The sequence below is a fragment of the Osmerus mordax genome, chromosome 8, assembly GCF_038355195.1.
Source record: "Osmerus mordax isolate fOsmMor3 chromosome 8, fOsmMor3.pri, whole genome shotgun sequence".
NCBI classification, from domain to species: domain Eukaryota; kingdom Metazoa; phylum Chordata; class Actinopteri; order Osmeriformes; family Osmeridae; genus Osmerus; species Osmerus mordax.
This window is the reverse complement of record NC_090057.1, coordinates 9,922,018-9,945,573: the sequence shown is the minus strand read 5'-3', so window position 1 is coordinate 9,945,573 and position 23,556 is coordinate 9,922,018. Positions and strand designations below refer to the sequence as shown.

At 50.2% G+C, this 23,556-nt stretch overlaps 1 protein-coding gene across 1 annotated transcript in view; it reads left to right on the top strand.

Moving 5' to 3' along the window:
* The first annotated feature begins 2,044 nt into the window (after positions 1–2,044).
* Positions 2,045–23,556, top strand: part of LOC136947779 (utrophin-like) — a 78,054-nt gene continuing 56,542 nt past the window's right edge. Inside the window, 1 exon segment of the mRNA XM_067241976.1 lies at positions 2,045–2,473. Within this exon segment, the coding sequence (XP_067098077.1) occupies positions 2,330–2,473 (144 nt within the window). The 5' untranslated portion in view covers positions 2,045–2,329.

Genomic DNA, 23,556 nt, shown 5'->3' with positions numbered 1-23,556 from the left:
GGTGTCTCCTCAGGCGCCGTTCCCTGTTCCATTTCCTGCTCCCTAATCAGCCCCCCTCCTCCCCCTCCCCCCTCCCCTCTACCAGGAACCTGGGGAGTCTCACTCTTACCTTGATGCTCTCAAACAGGATTTCATAAGAGCTCTTCCGGGAAGCCCAGTATGCTAGCGCTAATGCCACTAGCTGAAAGTATTCTCCCTCCCTCTCTCTCTCTCTCTCTCTCTCTCTCTCTCTCTCTCGCTCTCTCTCTCTGTTTCTCTCTCTCTATCTCTCTCTCTCTCTAATTCCCCTGAGACAGGATCCATACTGTGCGGATTGAGTGAATAAATGTATGGCTTCCCCACTTAAGCCCTGGCAAATAAAGCTCTCCACACAGCCCCTGATCATTTCTCTCTCACCCGCTCAGTCAGGGAGTGTGTGTGTGTGTGTGTGCGTGCGTGTGCAGGCGCGTGTGTGCAGTGTCTTCCTCGTCCCGGTCGCTGTTGGCCCTCTGTCAGTGTAAAGTGACAGGGAAGCTGTGTGTGCAGGAATATGTACCTGAATGTAATACTCCTCATGCCACCAACCCTCACTGTTATTTATGGCTTCCACTGGAGGGTGTGTTTGCATTTCTACAGTTGCGTTTGTGTGTGTGTATGGCTGGGACGGTGTGTGTCAGTGTGCTTTTCAGTACATCCCTTGAGTGTTTGTATCCTTGCAATCCTTGAGTGAGTCAGTGTGTATATGTTAGGGGGAACTAAGATAACAGTCCTCGCGTCACAGGGGTGTTTGGTCTGTCGCCCCAGGGGGGTCCTTAAGGGAAGACTGGGGGTGTACTAAAAGCTGCACCCCGATTGTTTTTGCATCCGCAAGTCAAGACAAAAACACAAGTGGTATTTTGGAATCACTTAGAAGCTTTTGCGATGGTGATATTTTCACCTGAACTTAGCGAATATACCGTACAACGTGGAGGCGTTAGCATCGAGGCTTTTAACGTTTACCGCCAGGCTGAACAGGGGCGAGGGCAAAAACAATTCTGCTGTCTTAGCTCTTCCTCTTTCTCTCCATTTTACTCCTTCACTGCCCTCTTTTTTCTATCTTTTACTTCTTCTGCTGTCGCTTGCGCACAGCGGATTTATTCTTTAACTGTAGCTTTCACCCACACAGACACAAAGTCTTTCATTTGTCTCTGACCTTGGCTCTCCTTGCTCCCCTCTCTCTCATTTTTGACATCATTTTATCTCTCTTTTTATTTGATCTCCCTCTCATATAACTGTTTTTCTCTCTCTTTTCTCTCATTGTCCTCTCTCTTTCTCTGTCTATTTGTCTCTCTCATTCTCTCCCTCTGTTTCTATTCTTGGATAAGATTGCCTGCTCCTCCTCTTTCACAGTATATCTTTGTCGGTGCAAAGTTTCATCTGGGACACACACGTGTGCTCCATCTCCAGCTGTGTGTAGGCAGCCTCTCTCTCTCTCTCTCCTTCCTCCACTCTTTCTCAATCTCTCCATCACTGCTCGGTCCCGTTGTTCCGTCTCTACCTCTCACGGAGCAGTTCTCCTCTCCCAGCCCGTCGTGCATCATCCCTCTCTTTCTCTCCCTCGTTCTCTCCGTCTCGTGTGTGCAGGGAGGCTTTACGCTCAGCTTGTTATTTCCCCTCTCTCTCTTTCTGTCTCTCTCTCTCTATCTCTCTCTCACCATCCCCCCCTTCTCTCTCTCTCTCTCTCTCTCTCTCTCTCTTCACTTTTCTCTGTTGGTCCAGAGCAGCGGGAGCCAGAGTGATTCGTGATTGGAGAGAAGCACATCTCTCTCTCTCTCTGTCTCTCTCTCTGTCTCTCTCTCCTGCCCTCTCTCTCCTCCCTCCCTCAGCCTCAGCCTCCATCCTCTCTCTCTGCCACTTTTCATTCTTTGTCTCGTCGCGTGTTTCTTCTGCGCTGAGCTTCCTGACTCCAGGAAGGAGGTCAGCGCGACATCTGTTTTCACAGGATTTTCTTTTTGCTCCTCGACTGAGTGTGTGTACATCTGTGAGTGCGTGCGCGTCTGTGATTGAAGGAAAAAGTGAATGCTTCATCTTAAACCTCAGCGAGCCGGTGTGGGGAAGACAGTAACAGGAGTCTGAGAGTGAGCTTGCGTGTGTGTGTGTGTGAAACAAAGCTAGTGACAGAGAGCGGGAGGGCTCTTCTGTGTGTGTGTGTGTGTGTGTGTGTGAGACAGAGCGTGTGCGTGGGGGCATGTCTCTTTTAACGTGCGTCTGAGCGGGTCCGCGTCACTCTCAGCTGTGTGTGCAAGTGTGTGTGTGTGTGAGTGAGTGAGCGTGGCGGCGGGGGCTATGCGCGGGGCCGGCCGGGGCTAGCATGTGGACGGCGAGCAGGCTGCCGGCTCGTGGCAGTGTGAAGATGATGGCCATGGTACGCACCTCTCTGCAGAAAGTGGTGGTCTTCCTACACAGGCTCCAGAGGATGGCCATCTCCTCCCCCCGCTACCAGAAACTGTGCAAGGTCAGTAGAGAGAGAGAGAGAGAGAGAGAGAGAGAGAGAGAGAGAGAGGGGTATCCATCCTCTCCTTGGTTTGTTGTGTTGCTCACTGAGTTCACTGACTGTTTCGTGTCATGTTGTCCAGCCATGCGTTTCGGTGGTGTTTGTCGGTTTAATTGGTTGCACTTTTCACTTGTTTGTTTGATGTCATGTGGGTGTGCTCTGAATCTTGCTCGCGGTTGTTCAGTGTTCCGCTGGGTTTATAAGTTTGCTTGCTGTTAGTTCCGGCTTGTTTTTCTGATGCTGTGCCTTTCGAAGTTGCAGGGGGAAAACCATGATGATATGTACCAGAGCCAAACTTGCTACTGACTTATTTTGTGTTTTACACGTTTTTTGGGGGAGAGGGGGGGGGGGGATTTGCATGTTTGTTCAGGGTGTGGGGTTGAGAACTGGTTATTTGTTGTCACCTGCAGTCAGTATCTAACTGACAGTACAGGGCTGTGGCACTGTGTCTGCACAGCAAGTCATCAACTCTGCTGTGCATCCCTGTGTGTGTGTGTGTGTGTGTGTTTACTGTTTCCATAGTCTTGGCTCTCCACTGTCAGACGTTTGTACTTTTCTGCAGTGAATGCATAAATAAACTAACAAGGTAGAGGAGTTGGGAGGTATATGTGTGTGTGTGTGTTGTGATACCTGTTGGTGTTTGGATATCCAGACAGGTATACCGACTTAAATGGCTTTCTGCTTGACTATAGTGTACTAGGATGAGGTTTCTACGGTGACAGTATGCAGAATGGATGGCAGTCGTTGCTGCTGCCGCTGGTGACATACACACAGACAGACCCACACACGCACACAACCCCATTGAGGGCAGAGGGAGGTGAGAGATGACCGTGGTGCAGCTCTGTGTGACTAGAGCCCCCAGAGGATTAGAACAGGCCAGCTTCAATCACAACCCTGTGTATGTCTGCCTGTGTGTGTGTGTGTGTGTGTGTGAGAGAGAGAGGATTGTGGGTGGGTGGAAAGACCAGTTTCTCATAACCAGTCTGTTGCAGTCATGCTTAACCATACGCGGTGAGGCTTTTATGCTATTATAGAGTGGGCCTGGTCATTGTGTCTCTCTCCCTCTTCTCTCGCTCATTATCGACAGTATCTCTTTTTTCTCCCCTTCTTTCTCCCCGGAGAGAGATGGGGAGGAGGGAAGGAATGAGAGGAAGTGCCCTCCCAGCCTTTCAACAGAGAACTCACCATTTAGAACTGTCACACTCCCTGCGCTCTATTAACTCTCCTAGGTCATGCGGGTCTGCATCATCGCTCGTTTGGTATCCCTGTGCATGTCTTCATCTTCAGTGCTGGTCACTCCCTACATTGCACTCTTTTTTCTATCTTGTTACCTCTACCCCTAACGGAACCGACTTAGCATTCTGCCTTCGACTACCCTCCCTGGGGCGGCATCGGTCATTCGGTGCTCGTTTTGTCCTCCCTCGAGAGTTCCCACTCGTTCCTCTGCCACCCTCCGCTGGGAGTCATCCGTCATTCCACACTCGATTACCCTCCCTTGGGCCATTTCAGTCATTCGCTGCTTGTTGGGCCTCCCCTGGGAAGAATCAGTCATTTGGAGCTCGTTGGACTTCCCCTGGGCGCACTCACTAGCCACCGGACTGTAACATTGCCTGGTCATGATGGATGTGCTCTGGGATCGCTCTCTCGGGTCTGTCTGGGGCTCTACTTGGCCCTCGGGCTCCTCTTCAGAAGATAAGCCTGTCCTCTGAGCTGACCGTGCTGGACCTGGGACCTTATCTACATCATGTCCTGGATGGACCAATAACTGGCCATTAACTCTATACATACACAGAGATGATGTGGTCCTTAGCCACCTATCTCCATCAAATCTAACCCCAAGTTGTAGTTGGCAGACAGCGTAGTGTTAATATACTGTAAACAACAGTGTTGTTCAAAGGGACTGTCTGGTCAGTTTGTGCTGTGGCCTGTTGAAAGCCTTGATAGCTTTATATGGGATCAGCTCTGTTTGTGTGTGTGCAATCACTGGCTCCAATCAAGCTGAAGGGCACCACAGTCTCCAGAGAAGTGTCCTCCTACTCTCATTACACTGGCACGGCATACAGTGTGTGTGTGTGTGTGTGTGTGCGGTGTAAACCCTTACAAATGCCCTCTTTATGGTATGTTATAGCAGTATTATAGAGATTGTCTTCTCTCAGTAAATTCCCAGTCCCGTATCTCACTGACTAGCATATTGGCCCTGGGCCCTTCCATCCCCACGCCTCCTCAGCACCACCCCTGTGAGGGTGACTCAGACCTGGGCACTGTGCTCACCGCTCTGGCCTCTCTGCCCTTGGGCTCCACCTGGGCTCTGGTTCATTAACATGTGTGACAGTTTGCGCTCAGGGCCTCAGGTGCGTACACACATTGCTCCCATGACTTGGTGGCCGGGTGCGCACACACTCATGCATGCATGCACGCACACACACACACACACACACACACACACGTACATAACCACACAAATATGTCTCTCACACACACTCATATATTCCCACATTATCTCTCTCTCTCCCTCTATCCCTCTCCACTCAGTTGTTTATTAACCCTAAACACAGAAGCCAGACCCTAAAGTAAAGGAGATGGAGAGAATCAATGGGCAAATTTACATTTACATTTAGTCATTTAGCAGACACTCTTATCCAGAGCAACTTACAGTAAGTACGGGGACATTCCCCCGAGGCAAGTAGGGTGAAGTGCCTTGCCCAAGGACACAACGTCAGTTGGCATGACCGGGAATCGAACTGGCAACCTTCGGATTACTAGCCCGATTCCCTCACCGCTCAGCCATCTGACTCCCATGACTGCAGGAAGAGAGAGCTGTTACTCCAGCACAAGTTTCAGTGTCTCAAGTGATTGCGTATGATTATGTGACGGCTGTCCTAGCTATTGGACTGCACTTTGTATTTGATTATGTGATAGCTGTGATAGCTATTCGACGGAACTTTTCTTGGAGTATATCCCTTTACATCAAGCTCCAAGTGATCTCAACTGTCGTTTTTAATGTGGTAAACATCTCCCATAATGCCCGCCCTCGCTGCCATCTTTTTGTTTGATCTCACTTATCATTTTTCTCGTTCTTTCCTTGGCAAAGTAATCATAGCGTAAATGAGGTCTGAACAATGTAGGTTTCTTCTCAGTCTTTTTCTCTCTCTCTCTCTCTCTCTCTCTCTCTCTCTCTCTCTCTCTCTCTCTCTCTCTCTCTCTCTCTCTCTCTGTCTCTTTCTTTCTCTCTCTACCTCTGTCTTTCTCTGCTCTCTCATCTTATAATCCTCCTCGGTCTCTCTCCTCACCACCCCGAGTCCATCCATCTCTCCATCCACTAATCCCTAAACCTGAATGTGTGTGTGTGTTTGTGTGTGTTGCTCCATTCGTGGCTCTTAGCCGAGGCAGATGATAATGTCTGTGTGTTTACGAGATTGCCTCTATATACTGGAGAGAAGCATGTGCACACACACACACACCACTGTTACCTGTCTATAGTGTATTTATGGGCCCCCACAAACACACACTCAGCTGTGTGCTGATGCCAGGCTCAGTGTGTCGAGGGGTGGATGATGGGGGGAGGAGGGGGGGGGGGAGCCCATGGTTGAACCCCCGGGCCTCCTGCAGGCCTCATGCAGCTCCACTCTGCCGCCAGCAGCCCTCACTGCACTTATGACCAGAAGACTCCTTTTCCTTCCTCTCCCCTCCCCTCCCCTGCACTCCTCTTCCCCTCTCTCTTCTCCTCACCAGAACCATACCACCACAAGTTTGAAGATAACAAACAAGTATAAAAAAGTGAGGGCATTCTTACCTGTGCCCTCCATTTCTGGCTGCTGATGTCCCTGGGGTCAGTCTTGTTGTCTGACTGTGTGTGTGTGTGTGTGTGTGTGTGTAGGTGGTTGTACAATGGTGGATTACCATCTAACCTCAGTGTTGCTGACAAATGCCCCATGGTCAAATCACAGAGATTACACAGACACAGACCACATACATACACCACACACACACACACGCATACATGAACACATACACACTCATGGCCCACCAGACTGCCAGATCAATACCTGAGCCAGATTGATGAGTTTGAGAAGACAGATGCATTACTTACTGTACTCAATTACCCAACATCCTCCGCCCTTTCTCTCGTCTCCTTCATTACTTATCTTTCTATCCCTCGGTTCCACCCTCAGCTAGAAGCTTCCCTTCTTCCCTGTTGTAGTTCCATTCTTCCCTTTTCTTTCCATCCCTCACTTCAATGTAGTCTCCCCAATCCCCTTGCTCCAGTCCTCTTCTCCATGTCCCCTCCCTCCCCCGTTTCCTTTAGCTGACAGTCCTACGGTAAGTGAACACATGTTCCCCTACTCTCTTCATTCTCCTTTTCAATCATTCATTCATGTTCATCTTTTTCTCTCTCTGCCTCTCTCTCTCTGCCTCTCTCTTTCCGCCTCTCTTTCTCTGCTCCTAAAGATGTGCCGGATGCGTGTTTGTGCGTGTGTGCGCGCGTGTTTGAGAGAGATCGAGAGGGAGAAATGACAGGATTTTATGCACGAGGAGTACGGGCATTAATGGTTAACCAGACGTCTTTGACATGCCAACTTCACATCACAAAGGGTCAAGTCCTCGGTGAGGACATTAGCATGGATCTGCATCGTTAGCTTTTTGTTTAAAACTGTGTGTGTGTGTGTGTGTGTGTGTGTGTGTGTGAAAACATCCATGAAAAAAGATCCATCCGTATCCTTCCGTCCGTATCTGTGACACGTATCCCAGGATGCAACTCTAACGAGGGAGAACGAGAGAAGAGAGAAGAGAAACAGAGAGGGGGAAGAGAGAGTTTGAACCCACAGAGTCTCATTGTCCCTTCAATGAGGCCAGTGACACGAGACCAGCATACACACACACACACACACACACACACACACACACACACATCATCTGTCAAAGCTTTGGGGGGGACCTCTGGAAGGACAGAAAGGAAGGGAGTGAGCGATTCAGAGGAAGAAAGAGAAAGGCAGAGGAAAAGATTGTAAAATGAGCAAATGGAAGCTGGGGTGAGACAGACTGACAGACAGTGGAGGTAAGCACAGTGGGGAGAGCGAGGGGCTGTTTTGAGAGAGGCAGATTAAAGTGTAATCAGACTATAAATAGACCGTAATCTGCAGGAGGGCGCTGCATGGCCAGCCTAGAACACACACACACACATTCACTTCATCCCTCACACAGGACACAAGACAACATCTGGACACATACAGATGAGGGCGTTTCCAGAAGTGTGTTTGTGCATGTGTGTGTTTGTGAGGTGTGTGTTTTCTGCATTCTACTATGCATTTACTATGGGGACCAGACATCAAAGAGCATTCAAAGGAGCAGTGAATCATTAGGGAGAGGAAACAAAATAGATCTACTACTCTGAGTGAGTGTGTGTGTGTGCATGTTTGTATGTTCATGACAACCAAACACATTTTACAATTGCCATGCAAATGTGACAAGAAGTCAACTCAACAACTGCTGTACCCCAGGGGGCGAGAGAGAGGGAGAGACAGAGAGAGGGGGGGAGAGAGAGAGAGAGAGAGGGGGGAGTTGGAGAGAGAGAGAGAGAGAGAGAGAGAGAGAGAGAGAGAGAGAGAAAGAGGGGGGAGGATGGGGTTGGGGAGTGGGTGCCAGGGCTCACTGACAACAACAATCTTGACTGAGGGAGGGTGAACAGCAGTGTGGAATAAAAGAGTGAGTGATGGAGAGGTGGAGATGAGCGTTCCAAGGAAGGGGGGGGGGGGCGGGCGGGGGGCAGTAGAATGAGGGATAGGAACAAAGGGCATATATGAAGGAGGAGGGGAACGAGGGACTGGCAGAGTTCAAAGGGTGTGCTGGATTGGGAAGGAGGGAGGGAGGGAGGGAGGGTAGGAAGAAAGGAAGGAAGGAAGGAAGGAAGGAGGGAGGGAGGGAGGGAGGGAGGGAGGGAGGGAGGGAGGGAGGGAGGGAGGGAGGGAGGGAGGGAGGGAGGGAGGGAGGGAGGGAGGGAGGGAGGGAAGGAAGGAAGGAAGGAGGGAGGGTTAGATCGATAAAAGCCTTTGCTAGCTGCTTTTTCCATCTTTGAGCAGTAAGGCTCACTCAGGGCTTGGATGACACCCACCCACACACAGACAGAACCTTTGACTAGCTGTGGTCCCACTATGTTGTGTGTGGTAGTTTTGGCTTGTCTGCATCTGGCCCAGCTAAATATCACTGGGATTAATGCCCCTGGCTTAATTAAAAAGCAATTACCTTTGGTCGCCGTGGGCGACGCACAGGGATGAGCTGAGAGCTAATCTGGTCGTTAGTGTGGCGGAACCTCGATGGACACACACGCTCCCACACAGACATACTCACACACTTGTACACACACAGAGACCGACAGACACGGGCACACTCACATTTGTGAAGCATTACGAGGAGATTAGAACAATGCTGTCTGTCTAATTAATGATGTGGGTGGGGTGTGAGGAGGTGTGTGTGTGTGTGTGGGGGGGGGGGCTTATAATTGTGGTCTTATAATTGTTTCGGTTAAAGGCTGGAATAATGTACTCATAAACAGATTAAAATTTAGTCAGATACCACACTAATACACAGACACACACCAGTCCAGAGAGCACACTAATACACAGACACACACCAGTCCAATACCCCAAAACCTTTTCATAGGTTATCACTTGTAATGCCATCGCTAAGCTGTTCATTCCAGCGTCCAATTAGATGAAGTTAACGACAGTAATGAGATCACCAGAAAGAGCTTGTCAGAAGGCTGCCCTTGGACACACCCACCCTTCCAGAGCTGCAGGGCGGCACACAGGGTGGCAGGAAGTGTGTGTGTGTGTGTGTGTGGTCTCTCTGCATCAGTATGACAGAGGAGACCAAGGGCGGATCTGAGAGAGTCAAAGTGTTTGTTTTTGAGAGAGTGTGCGTGCGTGAGCGTATGTGTGTGTGTAGAGAACGATCTGGATTAATGGAGACTCGAAGGCTCTAAGATGGATGCCCTCCTCTGAGGAGTAAGCACCGTTAATTACCACTAACAGCACTCTCTGTCCACACACACACACACAGACTCAGACTGTGTCAGGTGACCTGTTCCCATGTCTGTGCTTTGTCCCCTGTCCACCCGGCTATTTATAACCCCCTTAAGCCTACGCCCTGGCAGACAGCACCATGGAGACTGTATGATTGACAGGGCAATCGACAAGCAAGCTTGATCCATCTGACTCCCCCATCCCCCCCTCTCCACACACACACACACACCCCTGCCCCCCCTCCCCCTGCCCCTCCCTCACTCCGACCTTCTCATTGACAGCACTTTCCACTGTCTGTCTGCATCACCTTGGCTCCCAGACACTGTGTGTTGGCCTGTTTGTGCGTATGTGTGTGTGTGTGTGTGTCAGTTAACTCAATCAAGAGTGCGCTATGGTCTCACAAATCTCTCAGGGTCAGTGTCTCCTCTCACACAGCGACATTGGAGTCACATGATAGAGGTGCAAGGACTGTTGCACCGTCATCCTTACACAGACACACACACACACATAGGCATGCATACACACTCGCCATTCTCCTTACAATTCCCTGTCCCTGTTCGATATTCTTTCATTTCTTGTCTTTCTATTCTCCCATCTCTTTCTTTCTTTCTTTCTTTTTCTTTCTTTTTTTTTTTGACGCTTCAGTCTAGTCGGGAAGATACATCAGTACCCCGGAGAGTAGTTGTAGAAATCTTCTCTCTCTTTGTCTCTCTCTCCCTTTCCTTTTTTTTAAACACACTCACATTTTACCTCAAACCTCCTCCCCTAGCTCCACTTAAGAGCCTTTCCAGACACTGTCAAAGGTGAAAAATGGGTGTTTGGTATTTTTAGTGAGGGCTGGCTGACTCTTTCTCTCCATTTCTTTCTCTCTGACGGTGTCTCTCTCTCTCACACACACACACACACACACATATACACACACACACAGCACTTTTCAGGGCCAAAGACAGGGACCAAGTCAGGAACCAACAGCAACAGTGTGAGTGTGTGATAAGTGTGTATGCATACTACAAACCCCTACACTAGGCCCAAGGTGCTGGAACCGGGATTTAAAGCTAGCTCCCAGCTCTGTGTTCCATCTTCAAGGGGCTAAGTGTCATTGACGAAAGGTTCTGTTAAGGTCATCCTGCTACTGCTCTAGTTGGTCTCGATGGTGTTTCTCTTCAGGATTGTCTCAAAGATGGCTTTTTCTTGATGATGATCATCTCTTGCTTGTGAGCTGATGACCTGTTTTGACAGAACGGGAAAGAAAAAAGGACAAAGGGATGAGAAATGTCAGCCGTCGGTTCCTGGTTGGGTGCCTGGAGTGTGGTCTCTCTGGCCTGGCTGCCACGGAGGGTTGGTGTTGCAGTATCCCTGGTACCGTGCATGTCTTTCTCCACAAGCCTGCCACCCGAGAAGAGACCTCAGGACTTGGCTCTCCTCGCTCTCTCTCTCTCTCTCTCTCTCTCTCTCTCTCTCTCTCTCTCTCTCTCTCTCTGTCTCTCTCTCTCCCCCTCCTCAGCCCCCTTTTCCTCCTCCTCTTGCACTTCCCCTGTCTTCTATTCCTCCTCCTGCTCTTCCTCCTCTTGCTTGCTCCATCCCTCCAGGCCATTGTCACAGTGTCCCTCGCCGCTGACGGAGCGCAGCCATGAAGGAGGGATGGAGAGAAAGTGAAATGTGCATCGGTGGTTTGGAGGCATTTAGGGAGTGCAAGCCAATAGAGCGATGTCTTTACAATTAGCGCAAGGGCAGACACCAGGAAGAATATAGAGTTTGCTCCACCTCACAGAGGTTCTATTAATTTCAATCAAGCCAGCTGCCACACATTTCTCACTAGAGATGTGGCTAATTTAGTTCTCCAAGTAACTGATTTCAAGGGGGCGTTGCAACATTTAATACCTAGTACTCAAATTGCCTCGGAGTGATGTTTTACATTTATGATGATTTTCGAAGCCAGCTCACTGATGATCTACTGTAAGCAGTAGATCATCAGTTTTTTTGGAATACAGACTTTTCGACATCAGATGACAGGATGAACTTTCCCTGCTCTCCCCTGCTCACCTCCTCGCTCCTCCAGGCCCTCTGACCCCAGCTGGCATCATTAAACGCAACACGTTATGTGAAGAACGTTTGAAATGAGGAGGGTTTTTCTTTTCTCGACACTGCATGCAGGGCTGGACGAACTCTCTGACCGAGGGACCGGTTGACCTTTGACCCCGCGGCCACAACCACGACGCCTCGATGAAGGAGCGGGCGCACGGGTTTGAAGATTTCTCCACTTCGATGAATTTAATGAGTCTGGAACCACCGCGAGGCCTTGGCTGAATATAACATAGCCCTCTGCTGCCGACATCCTAGCCATCACATGACGTCGCTGATATCGTCCGTGAGGCCTGGGCCTCTCTGACTTTCTCCCTCCAGGGTTTCTCCCTCGTTCCTCTCCACGCTATTGTGTTGTGTTGCACCGCGTCGTATGGTGACGCATCACCTGGTCTTTGCATCGCCTTGTATTGTATTAGTGTTGAATTATCGGGTTCATAATCCTGTCTATTGGAAATGGTGTTTTACCATGAGGATGACTTGGTTTCGTGATTGGACAGGAACTATTGCTCCTACTTCCTGGGAGTTCATCTGCAGCTTGGAATTGCTCTGGAAAGTACACCGCGTCGAGACCCGGAGGGAGAAACAAATAGCCTGTATGATAGAGAGGTAACCCAGGGGCATTTCTGTGATGTAGTCCAATATCATTTTCTTTTCTCGTTCTTTCTTTTTTTGTCTAGCAGGTCATCTTTGAGGGGAGTCTCTCTTTCCCTTTCTCTTTCCCTCTCTTTCTGACTTTCTTTTTACCTCTCTCTCCCTCTTTCTCTTTTTCTCTCTGAGCTGGCTTTTATGAGGGCTGCGTTAATGCTACCCTGACATTTAAATGGCTTGCTCTCTCATAATCATGTAGATGGACGCAGCCATACTTTGCACTATTGACAAAAAAAGATATGATTTTCTGAAGGTAATTGCATAATTGCCTTTTTGAAATATGTGCTTTTCAGTTTGTTTTGTAACACATTTCCTATTTACTACCTTCTCCGCTGCATTTGTTGATGTCAATAGTATTCCCTTTTAGTGCGGCAACAGTAAGTGGTGTGTGTTATTGTCACTCATTGCACTAGACTATTCAGGAGGTTATGTTTAGTGTGTGTGCATGTGTGTGTGTGTGTGTGTGTGTGTGTGTGTGTGTGTGGCGGTCTGTGAGTCTGTTACCGTCTCTCTTGGCAGTTATAGCCAACCAGACAAGGTGACCCATGGACAACCTGTCGGTCTGTGCCTTGTGTATGCCCCATGAGACACACACACACACACTCTCATGCAGGGAGGACTGAGTATGGAGCGGTATGGATGTAACCAGTTTGATATTGATCGACAGCTCCCTGTTAAACCTCTATCATATTATACTCTTATTTACGACAGGGCCACTGTCCTTACTCCAAAACGTTCCCTCTCTCTCACTCTTCATCTCCCTCCATGGGCTCGTCCTTCTCCAATGTTAAAGCTACTTTTATTTCTATCATGCCATAGTACTCCTAACCACATTGGCACTTATTTTAATTCTGTCGTCCTGTGATGTTGAAAGTTGAGGCGGACATCTTTCGATTCCTTCTCTCGAGCTGAAGGCCTATTCCCTTTTAAAGAATAGTTATTTGTTTAAAGGAAGGGATCAAATATAAGGAGGGGAAAAAAACGATGAAGAGAAGCGGGAAAGACGATAAATGAACTGCTGTGCAGCCAGAACTGGACCAAGTTAAACGAATTCACAGAACTTGGTCGGGATTCGGTACGCCCCTTATCTCACGCAATGAAAGAAGCCTCATGTTTGAAAACGTTTGAACGGTTGTCTTCAAGAAACCCTCTGGTGTTTCCGCTGTTTGGCTCTTATGCAACTCTTCAGATGTTGTGACGCGTGACGTGTGGTGGCCATATGCCCCCTCCCTCCCCCGTGCCCAGCGCCAGGGTGAGAAGGCCACTGACCCTCTTCTACATGGCAGGGAGACAGCAGGCTGGCCTCCCCTGCTCCCTCTTAGCCCCGACACGCACACACCAGCTGGGCTCTGCGGGGCGGATGGAGGGACTGAGGGGGGATAGAGGGATGGAGAGTTGGAGGGATGGAGGGAGGGAGAGAGGGATGAAGAGATGAACGACCCCCCCCCCCCACCCACTCGTCCCTCGTTCATCTCTCCGTCGCTTCCTTTGTCACCCCGCCCTCTCTCTGCGTTGGGCGATGGAGTCAGTTCCGAGCGCGGCTCACGCGACGCAGACACTTCAACTTGCTTCTTCTCCTGGGTATGGGCCTGCGTGCGTGTGCGCGCGCGCGCGCCAAGGAATATGCGTCCACTGTATGTCTTCTCATGATTCACTCGCCTCGCGATCGGGAAAAAAAACCCCGGCAACCTCGGACCGTCGTCACCGTTTCGTACGAACGGGGATAAATCAGGTCGCAAAGGGGAGTGGTGGCGGGAGGATACGTCCTGGTTGGAGACGCCCAGCCCTGTGTGGGGGTGACGGCTACGGCTGCTTGTGTGGTGATGTAGGTAGACGATGGCTAAAGAGCAGGCGTGTACTCGGTCACACTCTGTCATACTCTGTGGCCCTGTCAGAGGCCCCGCTGCCTGGACATGATGGTTCCATCACATCCATCAGTCTCATAGCAGGGAAGCAGGGAGGGAGGGAGCTGGTTACGGTGGGCGTGGGATAAATGGATGGGCTCTTTCACAGTGGAGGGGGCAGGAAATGGGCGGGAGATGTTGGAGGACTAAATTGTTGGCAATTTACCGTGTGGTCCACCTGTGTTGTTTGGAACCTCACACAGACGTTACAACAACGGCTGTTGTCAATCGATGTCAGTCTGTCCCCTTGTTCTCCTCCTGGTAGAGTGATAATGATGCCCGGTTTGTGCTCGTCGCTGCCTCGTCGGCGGTGGAATAGTTGTTTGTTAAAGTGCCAAGAGCCAACCCCGTGGGATGTCCTAGCAGGGCGAGTCGACACTTATCACTGGGATGTCCTGGGGCTTTCAGATGTCCTGCGCTGTGTGTCAGATGAGGAGAGCACGAGCCCTGCCCCATACTGAGTTCAATTACAGACACACATAAACACACACCACACACACACGCACACACCACACTCCCCACGGCGAGATCTTCTCGCTTCATTAAAAAAGAAAACAGTGTTTTCAAAAGAGCTCGGAGCTACGCACGCACGCACGCGTACACACACACACACACTGTCATTCCCACGCTCTTCTCTCATGATGTCTTTTTTAGACACACGCACGCCCGTGCACACACACACACACACACAGTCCTAGGGGCTGTGCACTGTGTGTGATCTAATCTCGCGTCCCACTGTGTGCAGCCGAAGAACCGCTCTGGGTCCTGCAGGCAGACTGGAGCGGCTCATGTCTGGCCTGATGTGGTCATCAAGCATGATTCACACTAACTCGAAATGTACTGGCCTTTTACCTCATCCATTTCCGAGCTCTTTCCTGACAAGGCATTTTCTCACAATCTTCTTGTTTGATAATGGTCTGACTTGTCCCAGTTAGGAAATGGGTGACTAATGTTTTTCATTATCCTCAAGGAAACACGAACGATAATCACCAATGTTAAAAGGGCCCAGAGACTCGCGAGTGAGTGAGGCGTCTGTATTGAAAGGGTTAGAGAGATGCATGATGGGATGGAGGAGGCGAGAGGAGAGGAGGCTCTTGTCAGATTAAAAGGTGAGTGGATGGTCAGTGACACCTCTCAGGTCCATTTCCACTAAATAGATGCAAATCACAGGCCTGAAAGTAGATCCTAGCGGTCACCTCGGTTGCTACGGTGATGAGACTGCCACTTAAACAGACACACATAATGCCGCCGACGTTTCATTATAGGACCCTACATTAAAGCAGAACTCATTAAAAGCTGTCTGTGTGGGTGGGTGTGTGTGTGTGTGTGTGTGTGTGAACATGACAACGTCAGCCTCATGCATGATTCATTCCCATTTCATTTTAAAGCGCCATTTATATTTCATGCCTCTAAAAAAGCTGCACTTAGATGAGCCACACGTGATATATTTTGATGTCTACCTGTTAAAACGGCATTCATTTACAAAAATAAATGCTACTTATAGAACCACTCAGCTATGTGCATCTGATATGTTCAGCATACAAATCTCTACCAGAGCTTTTAGTGTGTGTATGAGTGTAGAGCTGGGGGCGTTTGTACTGTAGTGTACTGAATCGGAACAGCAGATACAACAGCGTAACCAAGGAGATTAGCGGGTTAGTGGGAGGATCACCATGGCTCCCGTGGGGCTGTAAACAGGAACGCTGCAGTGGTCTGACCGCTGGACACGTGTAGAGCAGGACGAGCTAGGCCTCACATCTAGCCACCGACGGACCCAACCTAGCCACCCACATATGATCGGGCGCGTATACCATCCCAACCCAAAAGCAGCCCCCAGGGCCCTAGAGAGAGGAGGGTTCAGGTGATCTGGTCGGATGTGGCGTATCTGACCATGCTGGACAGGTCTCTCCCTCGCCACGACACCCCTCAGGCGGGCTGAGCCGTCACCTCTCCAGCTCACCTGGCAGACGTGGGAGGTGAGAGGGGGGACCACGCTAACATGTACACGTTCCCTCCAGCTGCAGCCCGGCTCCAGCAGGCTCCGGCTGGTTCTCAGCACTGCTGCTCCATTCGGACTTAGATCCTGCTCATTAGACTGCATGCCCCCCTCTCTCTCACTTTCTCTCTCTCTCTCTCTCTCTGTCTCTCTCTCTCTCTCTCTTACTGTCTCTCGTCTTTCTTGCACGCTCCTTCTCTCTCTCTCTCTCTCTCTCTCTCTCTCTCTCTCTCTCTCTCTCTCTCTCTCTCTCTCTCTCTCTCTCTCTATCTCTCTCTCTCTCTCTTACACACACATTATCTCCCTCTGTCGCTCCTAAGATCAAAGCCACACACAAAAAGATTTGAGATGTGGCGACAGACATGTAGGATGTCACTGTCACAAAGCAAAACATCTGTGGTGTAATCATAGACTGCGTCTATTCTAGTGTGTGTGTGTGTGTGTTTGTTTGTGCGCACCATAGCGCCGTAGCCGAATGGGACAGATGCTCAAACATTCGTTTACCGTGCGGCGCAAACAACTAGGAAACCATGAAATGAGCTTAATGCGACAATTACACCTCATTTGTGCTGCCCCATGCCTCTCCTCAGGCCAAACGGCCCCTTAGAACCCCCCCCCCCCCCCCCCCGGATGCCAAATTTGCCATCTGGAGTATTTTTACCGTTACGCACTGCAACTCTACATCTAACTGAGTGGGATTATCTTCTTATTTATTGTTTTACTAGTTGGATTCGTTTCAAGTATAAATGGTTTAATCCCGTGACCAAATTTTGATAGGGGATTCTTGCAGTTTGGGCCTGTGTTTCTATAGCAGGGTTTTCTGGCCGTGTGGCGACTTTCATCTGGTCAGAAAGGAGGGAGGCCTCTGCCCTGGCGCTGCTCAGCTCAAACACTAATGGACTGAACCACTGAGGAGAGGGAGGAGGAGAGAGGGAGGAGGGGAGAGGGAGGAGGGGAGAGGGAGGAGGGGAGAGGGAGGAGGGGAGAGGGCGGAAGACAGAGTGGGTAGAGACAGCAGAGAGAGATAGAGACAGCAGAGAGAGAGAGAGAGAGAGAGAGAGAGAGAGAGAGAGAGAGAGAGAGAAAAGCGGGGGGGGAAAAAAGGAAAGGAGAAAGCAGAACAGATCTTAGTGTCTATGTGGTGGGGGGGAAAGCTACCGTGCTGGAAAGAGCGAGTGGGAAGATGGATGAAGCGTGCGAGAGAGGGAGGTGGATGGATGGAGGTAGTGAAGGACAGAGAACCAGAGAGGAAATGGATTGGGGGTCGAGAGAGACGACGTGGAAATGGACCGAGCGAAAAAAGATTGAGAGCTCTTAAGGGGTCCAGTCGCTGGAGCACTCAGCCTCTCTCAGCAGAACGTGTGAAAGAGCTCAGTAGCACCCAGAACGCACGGAGAGGAGAGGAGAGAAAACAGGTTTCTGTCATCAACACACTGCTCGTCTTAACCAACTCACTATGCCGGCGCTCAGTCACGCGGCAGCCTACGGGGAACTCCTGTTCTCGCGCTCTCCTCTGATTGGCTCATCTCATAGTCTCATTGCACAGCATGTCAGTGTGCATGTCTGTGTGTGTTATTCATGTAGGCACACACAAAGGGGTTGTTTCTGTAGGTGTGTGTAACCCCCCAAGGTGCTGGCCCAGTCTCTGAGTCTGACACAGTTCCTGCCCTACCCCCACTGCTGTCCCAGCACATGCCTGGATGAAGAAGAGTACTCCTCTCCTTCCTCCACTTCTCCCCCCCCCCTCCCCACCTTGTCGTGATGGCAACAGCTGTTGTTTGATCATTGGCTTCCGGCATAGCCTTCTGGAGCTAGGGTTAGAAATAAAATAGGCACGCACACACACACACCCACCCACCCAACACACCTCATCCACACATCCTTACCTCACACACACGCGCGCACACACACCCCTACTTCATACATAAGTGCACAAAAGCATATTTTCAAACACATGCACACATCCTCTTATCACACACACACCTTTCTACTTTTCTTATCCTCCCCCTCTACACCTCTCTCCCACTCACGGTTCTTTCGCTCTCCAACTAATTAGACTAATTGAGTTTTCTGTTTTGGAGATGAGTCTGGCTCTCTCGCCCTATTCCCAGCCCCCCCCACCCCCAACCTTTCTGCCTGTTTAATCACACCGGGAGGGAGGGAGGGAGAGAGAGAGAGAGAGAGGGGGGGGGGGGGGGGGGACGGCCAAAAAGAAGGTGAGCAAACACATCAACCGGGAAGGTTGAGTTTAATGCTGTGCGAGGGCAGCGGCGTGTGTGCACAGTATGTTAGTGCACGGGAAGCCGTCCGCATCCCCGTGGATACGTCCATGAAAGGAAGCATCAGCGTTTCCTTTTTACGTCCCCCCCCCCTCCCCGTCTTCCTCCATCCCTCGCTCGTTTGAATAACCTTCCCCGGCGCCGTGAGCGAGAGTTCAAAGCCGAGCTCTTAACAGGCGATATGAAAGGTGCTTCCTTTTTTTCCCCCTGTATTGTTTGATTTGATTTCAATCTGCTTTTATTCGGGGCCCACCGCTCCTGTCGTCCAATGCCATTAAAGCCCGCCGAAAAGAAAGGTCTCGTGCTCTTCAGCTCATTCATCTCAGGGGTCAAAGCGTTGGGCTGTGTTCCGGGAATGGGAGAGAGGGCGCTGTGTGTATTCAGGCAGTTTCGTGCCCATCGCCCCTGTTGCTGTTTCCTGTTGACAGTTTCACTCGTAGGCTGGTCACCTGCCAGCCTGTCCATGAGGGACATAGATGGTGCATTCATATCAAACTCATGACACATGACTCCCTCATCAACATGATAGAGTGTGTTTCCGTGTGTGTGTGTGTGTATGTGTGTATGAGAGAGAGAGAGAGAGAGAGAGAGAGAGAGAGAGAGAGAGAGAGAGAGAATGTGTCATACACATGGTATTTTTTGTGCATTCAACAGCTTACATCTGCATACAAAGTGCTGCCTGTGGCCCTGAGGGCTGTAGTCTAGCTATCCCATTATGGTAAGTTAGCCATTATGCTAAGTGTTGCTCTCAGACATGTCAATGGCCTCTTAATGCTGATTGGAGTGTGCCACGGTAACAGCGAGTGACTCAACCCTGCTGGCCTCCTTCCGCCCCAATGAAACCTGACCTGTCAATCACCTCAACGCTCGACAACCATCTAACAACCCTTGACGACAAGTGTCTCCTTCCCTTGCTGGTTCTTCCATGTTATTAACACTTAGCCGTCAGAACAGGCCATCATGACTGTGCTACATAATGTCAGAATGCCAGTGAGAGTGTTCATCTAGAGGAAATGACAGTCGCTAATCAATGTTTTTGTAACACCTCAGGGGTGTATGAGGGATGTTGAATACAGGACCAAAGTACAGGTCGTTCTCATCTCCTCTCAGAAGGAAAGCAGGTGCAGTATCTGGAGTTCCTTTTCTAGTTCTGTATGAGGGCACGCTACATCTAGCATATGGATCCCAAGGAGGTGAGGAAGGATTCTCACTTCTCATTTATCAATATCTGAAATAATCTGTGTTTGGAGCGAGACAAGCCCTGGGTGGAAGGACCTGGGGGACTTCAGAGAGGTCACCTTTGATCCAAGGTTGAGGGGGTGCACTTGATTCGGTCTCTCAGGGGAGGAGCTTACCCATGGAGATAAGGAGAGACTTCTCTTGAGACACTTGAGACGGGTTTAGATCGGATCCCTGGAGAAGACAGCCACACGGTCATGCAGAGTATTCGGCTTAGTGCCTTGTATTTTTTAAACTGGGGAACCGGTTAGAGAACGTTCCTCTTCCAGCTGGTATCCCTGGAGAGACTAGCAAGGTTGCGAGTGGGACGCAACCCCCAGTTATCTTGTTACTGAGTGGGTGGAGCGGGGGATAGGAGTGGATCCCTGGAGAGTACCACGGCACATGTCTGTGGAGGACACTGCAGACAGGAGGAGGAGAAGGAGGGGCGGGGGCGGGGGTCTCTGGAGAGATCCCAGTATGAGGAGACTCTTTCTGGGGACCCTTTCTGCCTGCCGCAGGCTCTCCATTTTCAGAATATCCTCGTATTCTTTCAATTTTCTCGGTATTTTTTCATCATTATTCTCTTGACCCTGGGGAAGGGAGCGGAGGGGTGCAGGGAGGACGCCAGACAATAGGAGGAAGCTGAGACAGCACTTGGACTAGGATGAGTCGGACTGGGGTTCAAAACGGATCCTACGGGGGGAGTACTCTGATCCTGTAGACTAAACAGAAAGACCATATTGAAGTGTTGGTCCTAAAATGTTAGGAGATTGGGTCTAAACCCCTGGGGGAGTGAGGAGAGAGCGTGTCGATGGAGCCGAACACCTGCTGGATCCCACAGGAAGCAGGAAGTTGTTTTAACCATAATAGGAACATGGGTGGAGAAAAGTGGGAGAGAGCAAGAGGGACAGACAGGAATAAGGAGAGACAGAGAGACGAGAGACTCTGAGAAAATGAGGAAGAAGTAGGCCTGCAAGCGTGGGAGATGTTCTAGAAGTAATGGGTTGTGTTATTTAGTCATGGGAGGGAACACCGGTCTGCCATTGGCTGAACCACACTGTGGATTGTAAACATTCGGGGAGTAATGACCAAGCCTTCATAATGGTTTGTTGTCATGGTGATTGCAAAAGCGGGTCTAAGAGGAGTGTGACCAAGGGAGAAGTGGAGTCAGGGAGAAGAGGGAGATGTAGTGATCAGCCATTTACTTTCCCTGGTTCCATGTTCTTCCAATTTAGACCTCACAGTGACTCAGGCCTGTAGAGCCCTTTCAATCTGCCAGTCTGGCTGCCCTCATTCTTGACTCGAGCCGATTCATTAGTAATGGTCCTGGTATCTCCTTTGTCTGTCTGGATGTCTGTCTGTCTGTCTGTCTGTCTGTCTGGATGTCTGGGCCTGCATTCTGACGAAACATTCTGGTTCTCACCACACTTCAAGGCTAAAGGAGACGTCTGTTTGTTGGAATGTTGTTGTTACCCATCATGCACTGCACATAGGGGAGCTGTCAGAATGAGGTGCATGTTTGTGTGCGTGTCTGAGCATCTCAGAAACTTGCATGTCTTCAATAGAACAACATATTCTTAAGTGTACAATAAAAAAACCTTGAGTCAGACGTTAACTGCCAGTTAATTTGTTTTCCCTTTTAACTCCCTTAAAAGGACACAAAGCCTACTAATTGTGTTCAAAACAACTTTTTTTGGTTCAACTGTCATTTACGTTTACGTTCTGAACACTGGTGGGCGTTCTGCTTTTGTCCGTTAGAATTCTGGAATCTTAATGACTTCCTTCCTGTCGTCGTGGAAACCTCCCGACCTTATCTTTCCCCTGGGCTGCGGGGCTTCTGTAGGTCCCGCCCAGGGGGAGGTCCCGGAGGGGTGGGGGAGGAACTGGTGTCCGACGGCCACACCCCTTTATCTAGGTGTGATAAGCCCTCATGGGAGCAGTGTGCATGCGGGTGTTCAGATATAAACTGTCAGGAAGAGCTTGGCCTTGCCTTTAACACTGACGTCAGATTCCAGTTAGTCCAGTTGATTATAACTAGCTAGTCCACTAATTACATGACCAGCTGACCAGCATTCCTCTGATTCCCTCTTCCTGAGATTTCCTCCAGAGCCTTCCTCCAATGCCCTGCCTCATGCCCTGCCTCATGCCCTGCCTCATGCCCACAGCCCACCTCACGCTGTCTCCATGCCGGCCTCACAGCTGCATGCCCGTATTCAGGATCCTGTGCCTGCATCCCAGTGCAGCGTAGCAGGGATCTCCCCGCAGGAGCTAAAGACCAGCTGACGGATAATCAAACTCCCGTCGTCGAGACACTGATCTCTTCCTCTAACGCTCTCACAGCGGGAGCTCTCGCTAACCGCACCGAAATGCTGAGAAAACTCTTTCTCTTCCATTTAACAATGAGAGCACTCCGCGGAACACGCCGTCTCATCCAGTTAGCATGGAGCTGCCGTAGCACTGAGCGCAATGTCTGCTAGCTACAGTAGCACTGAGCGCGAAGATGTGAGTCACATCGTTTAGACCCAGGTACTGTACACCAGTGTACTGAGTTCATTTGACCTTTGAATGTGGATGGAAAAGGCCTATGATGAAGATGGCTGTGGGTGGGGTAGTACTTCTAGTTTTCCCCACACAGCAGTTTTGGGCCCATCTGTTCAGCCACTCCTCGTCCTGTGGGACACAGGTTTTCCAGGTGTTGGGATATGTTGGGAAAACATTCCGTGGAATGTTTTCAGAGTGGGTTGAATGAGACCTTTCCCACGCTAGCTACTTGCTACCTCCATTTAGCTGTGTTGTGACTTTCCTCCCTTTAAACAGATCGCCTCATGATGACCACGCAGGGATAGGCTGGGCCTCCCATTCCTCCCACATACCTAGTCCTTATAACAACTTAAGACAACAGCCGTGTTTAAAAAGACATTTCCTCAAATCATCTCTTCTCATTCTCTCTTTCGCTTGCTGCCTTTCATTCCCTCCCTCTGTCTTTCTACCCCCCCCCCCCCGTAATCCCCATCCATCATCTTGTCCCTCTATCTTTCCCTTTCTCCATTTCTCTCTCACTGTTTGACTCTCTCCAGTTCCAACCCCAGGCTCTGGCCTTCTGTCTGCTGTTTACATTTGTAGATGACAGCCCCGTTCACCTGCTGTGAATACCCCCGTGGGTGTGTGTGTGCGTACTTGTGTTCTCACTCCTAAACCCCTCATTCCACGCTAAAGACAGCTTGGTCTCACCCCCCACTAAGACCGCTCGTTCTGAAACAACAGGTGGGAGAGAGTTTATTAGCCTTGCTCGCTAATTAGTGTAGTCACATAACCTTTCCAGTCCGCCATTTACCCAGCATGCTGGGGAGTGTACTCAGGCGTTAATTGTGTTCTCGTCACAGCCACCCGTAACCGAGGCGACTGTGAGGTCACGTTTCACAACCAATCACGTCTGGGGCGGCACACAGCGGTGCGAAGAGCTCTGACCACCCACCTAGTCCAGCCCAGCCCCAGGGGGTGGAACACATCACGTTAGCACTGACCAGAGTTAAACAGGAACAGACAGGCGTGGACACAGACCGACAGACACACACACACACTTACACAGACTTGGATAGCTGACACAGTTAGCTATTTTGTACTGTGCAATAAAAGTGTGCGAGCGAGAAAGGGGTGAGCAAGTTGAGCAAAGGGGACGTGCACTCTGGGGTGTTTGGTCCTCCACCCCTCCATCACATGCACAGCTCCAATCCCCCCCCCCCCCCCCTCCCCTTGCCCCGTTACATAATCAATAGCTGATTATCAGTCTCTAGAAGATCTGTCAACAACATGGAGGATGGAACAGCACACGTCCAGATCAATTCCAATCTCCTCCATTCAGGCTGTCCGTACTGCCCTGGGGAAACACCGC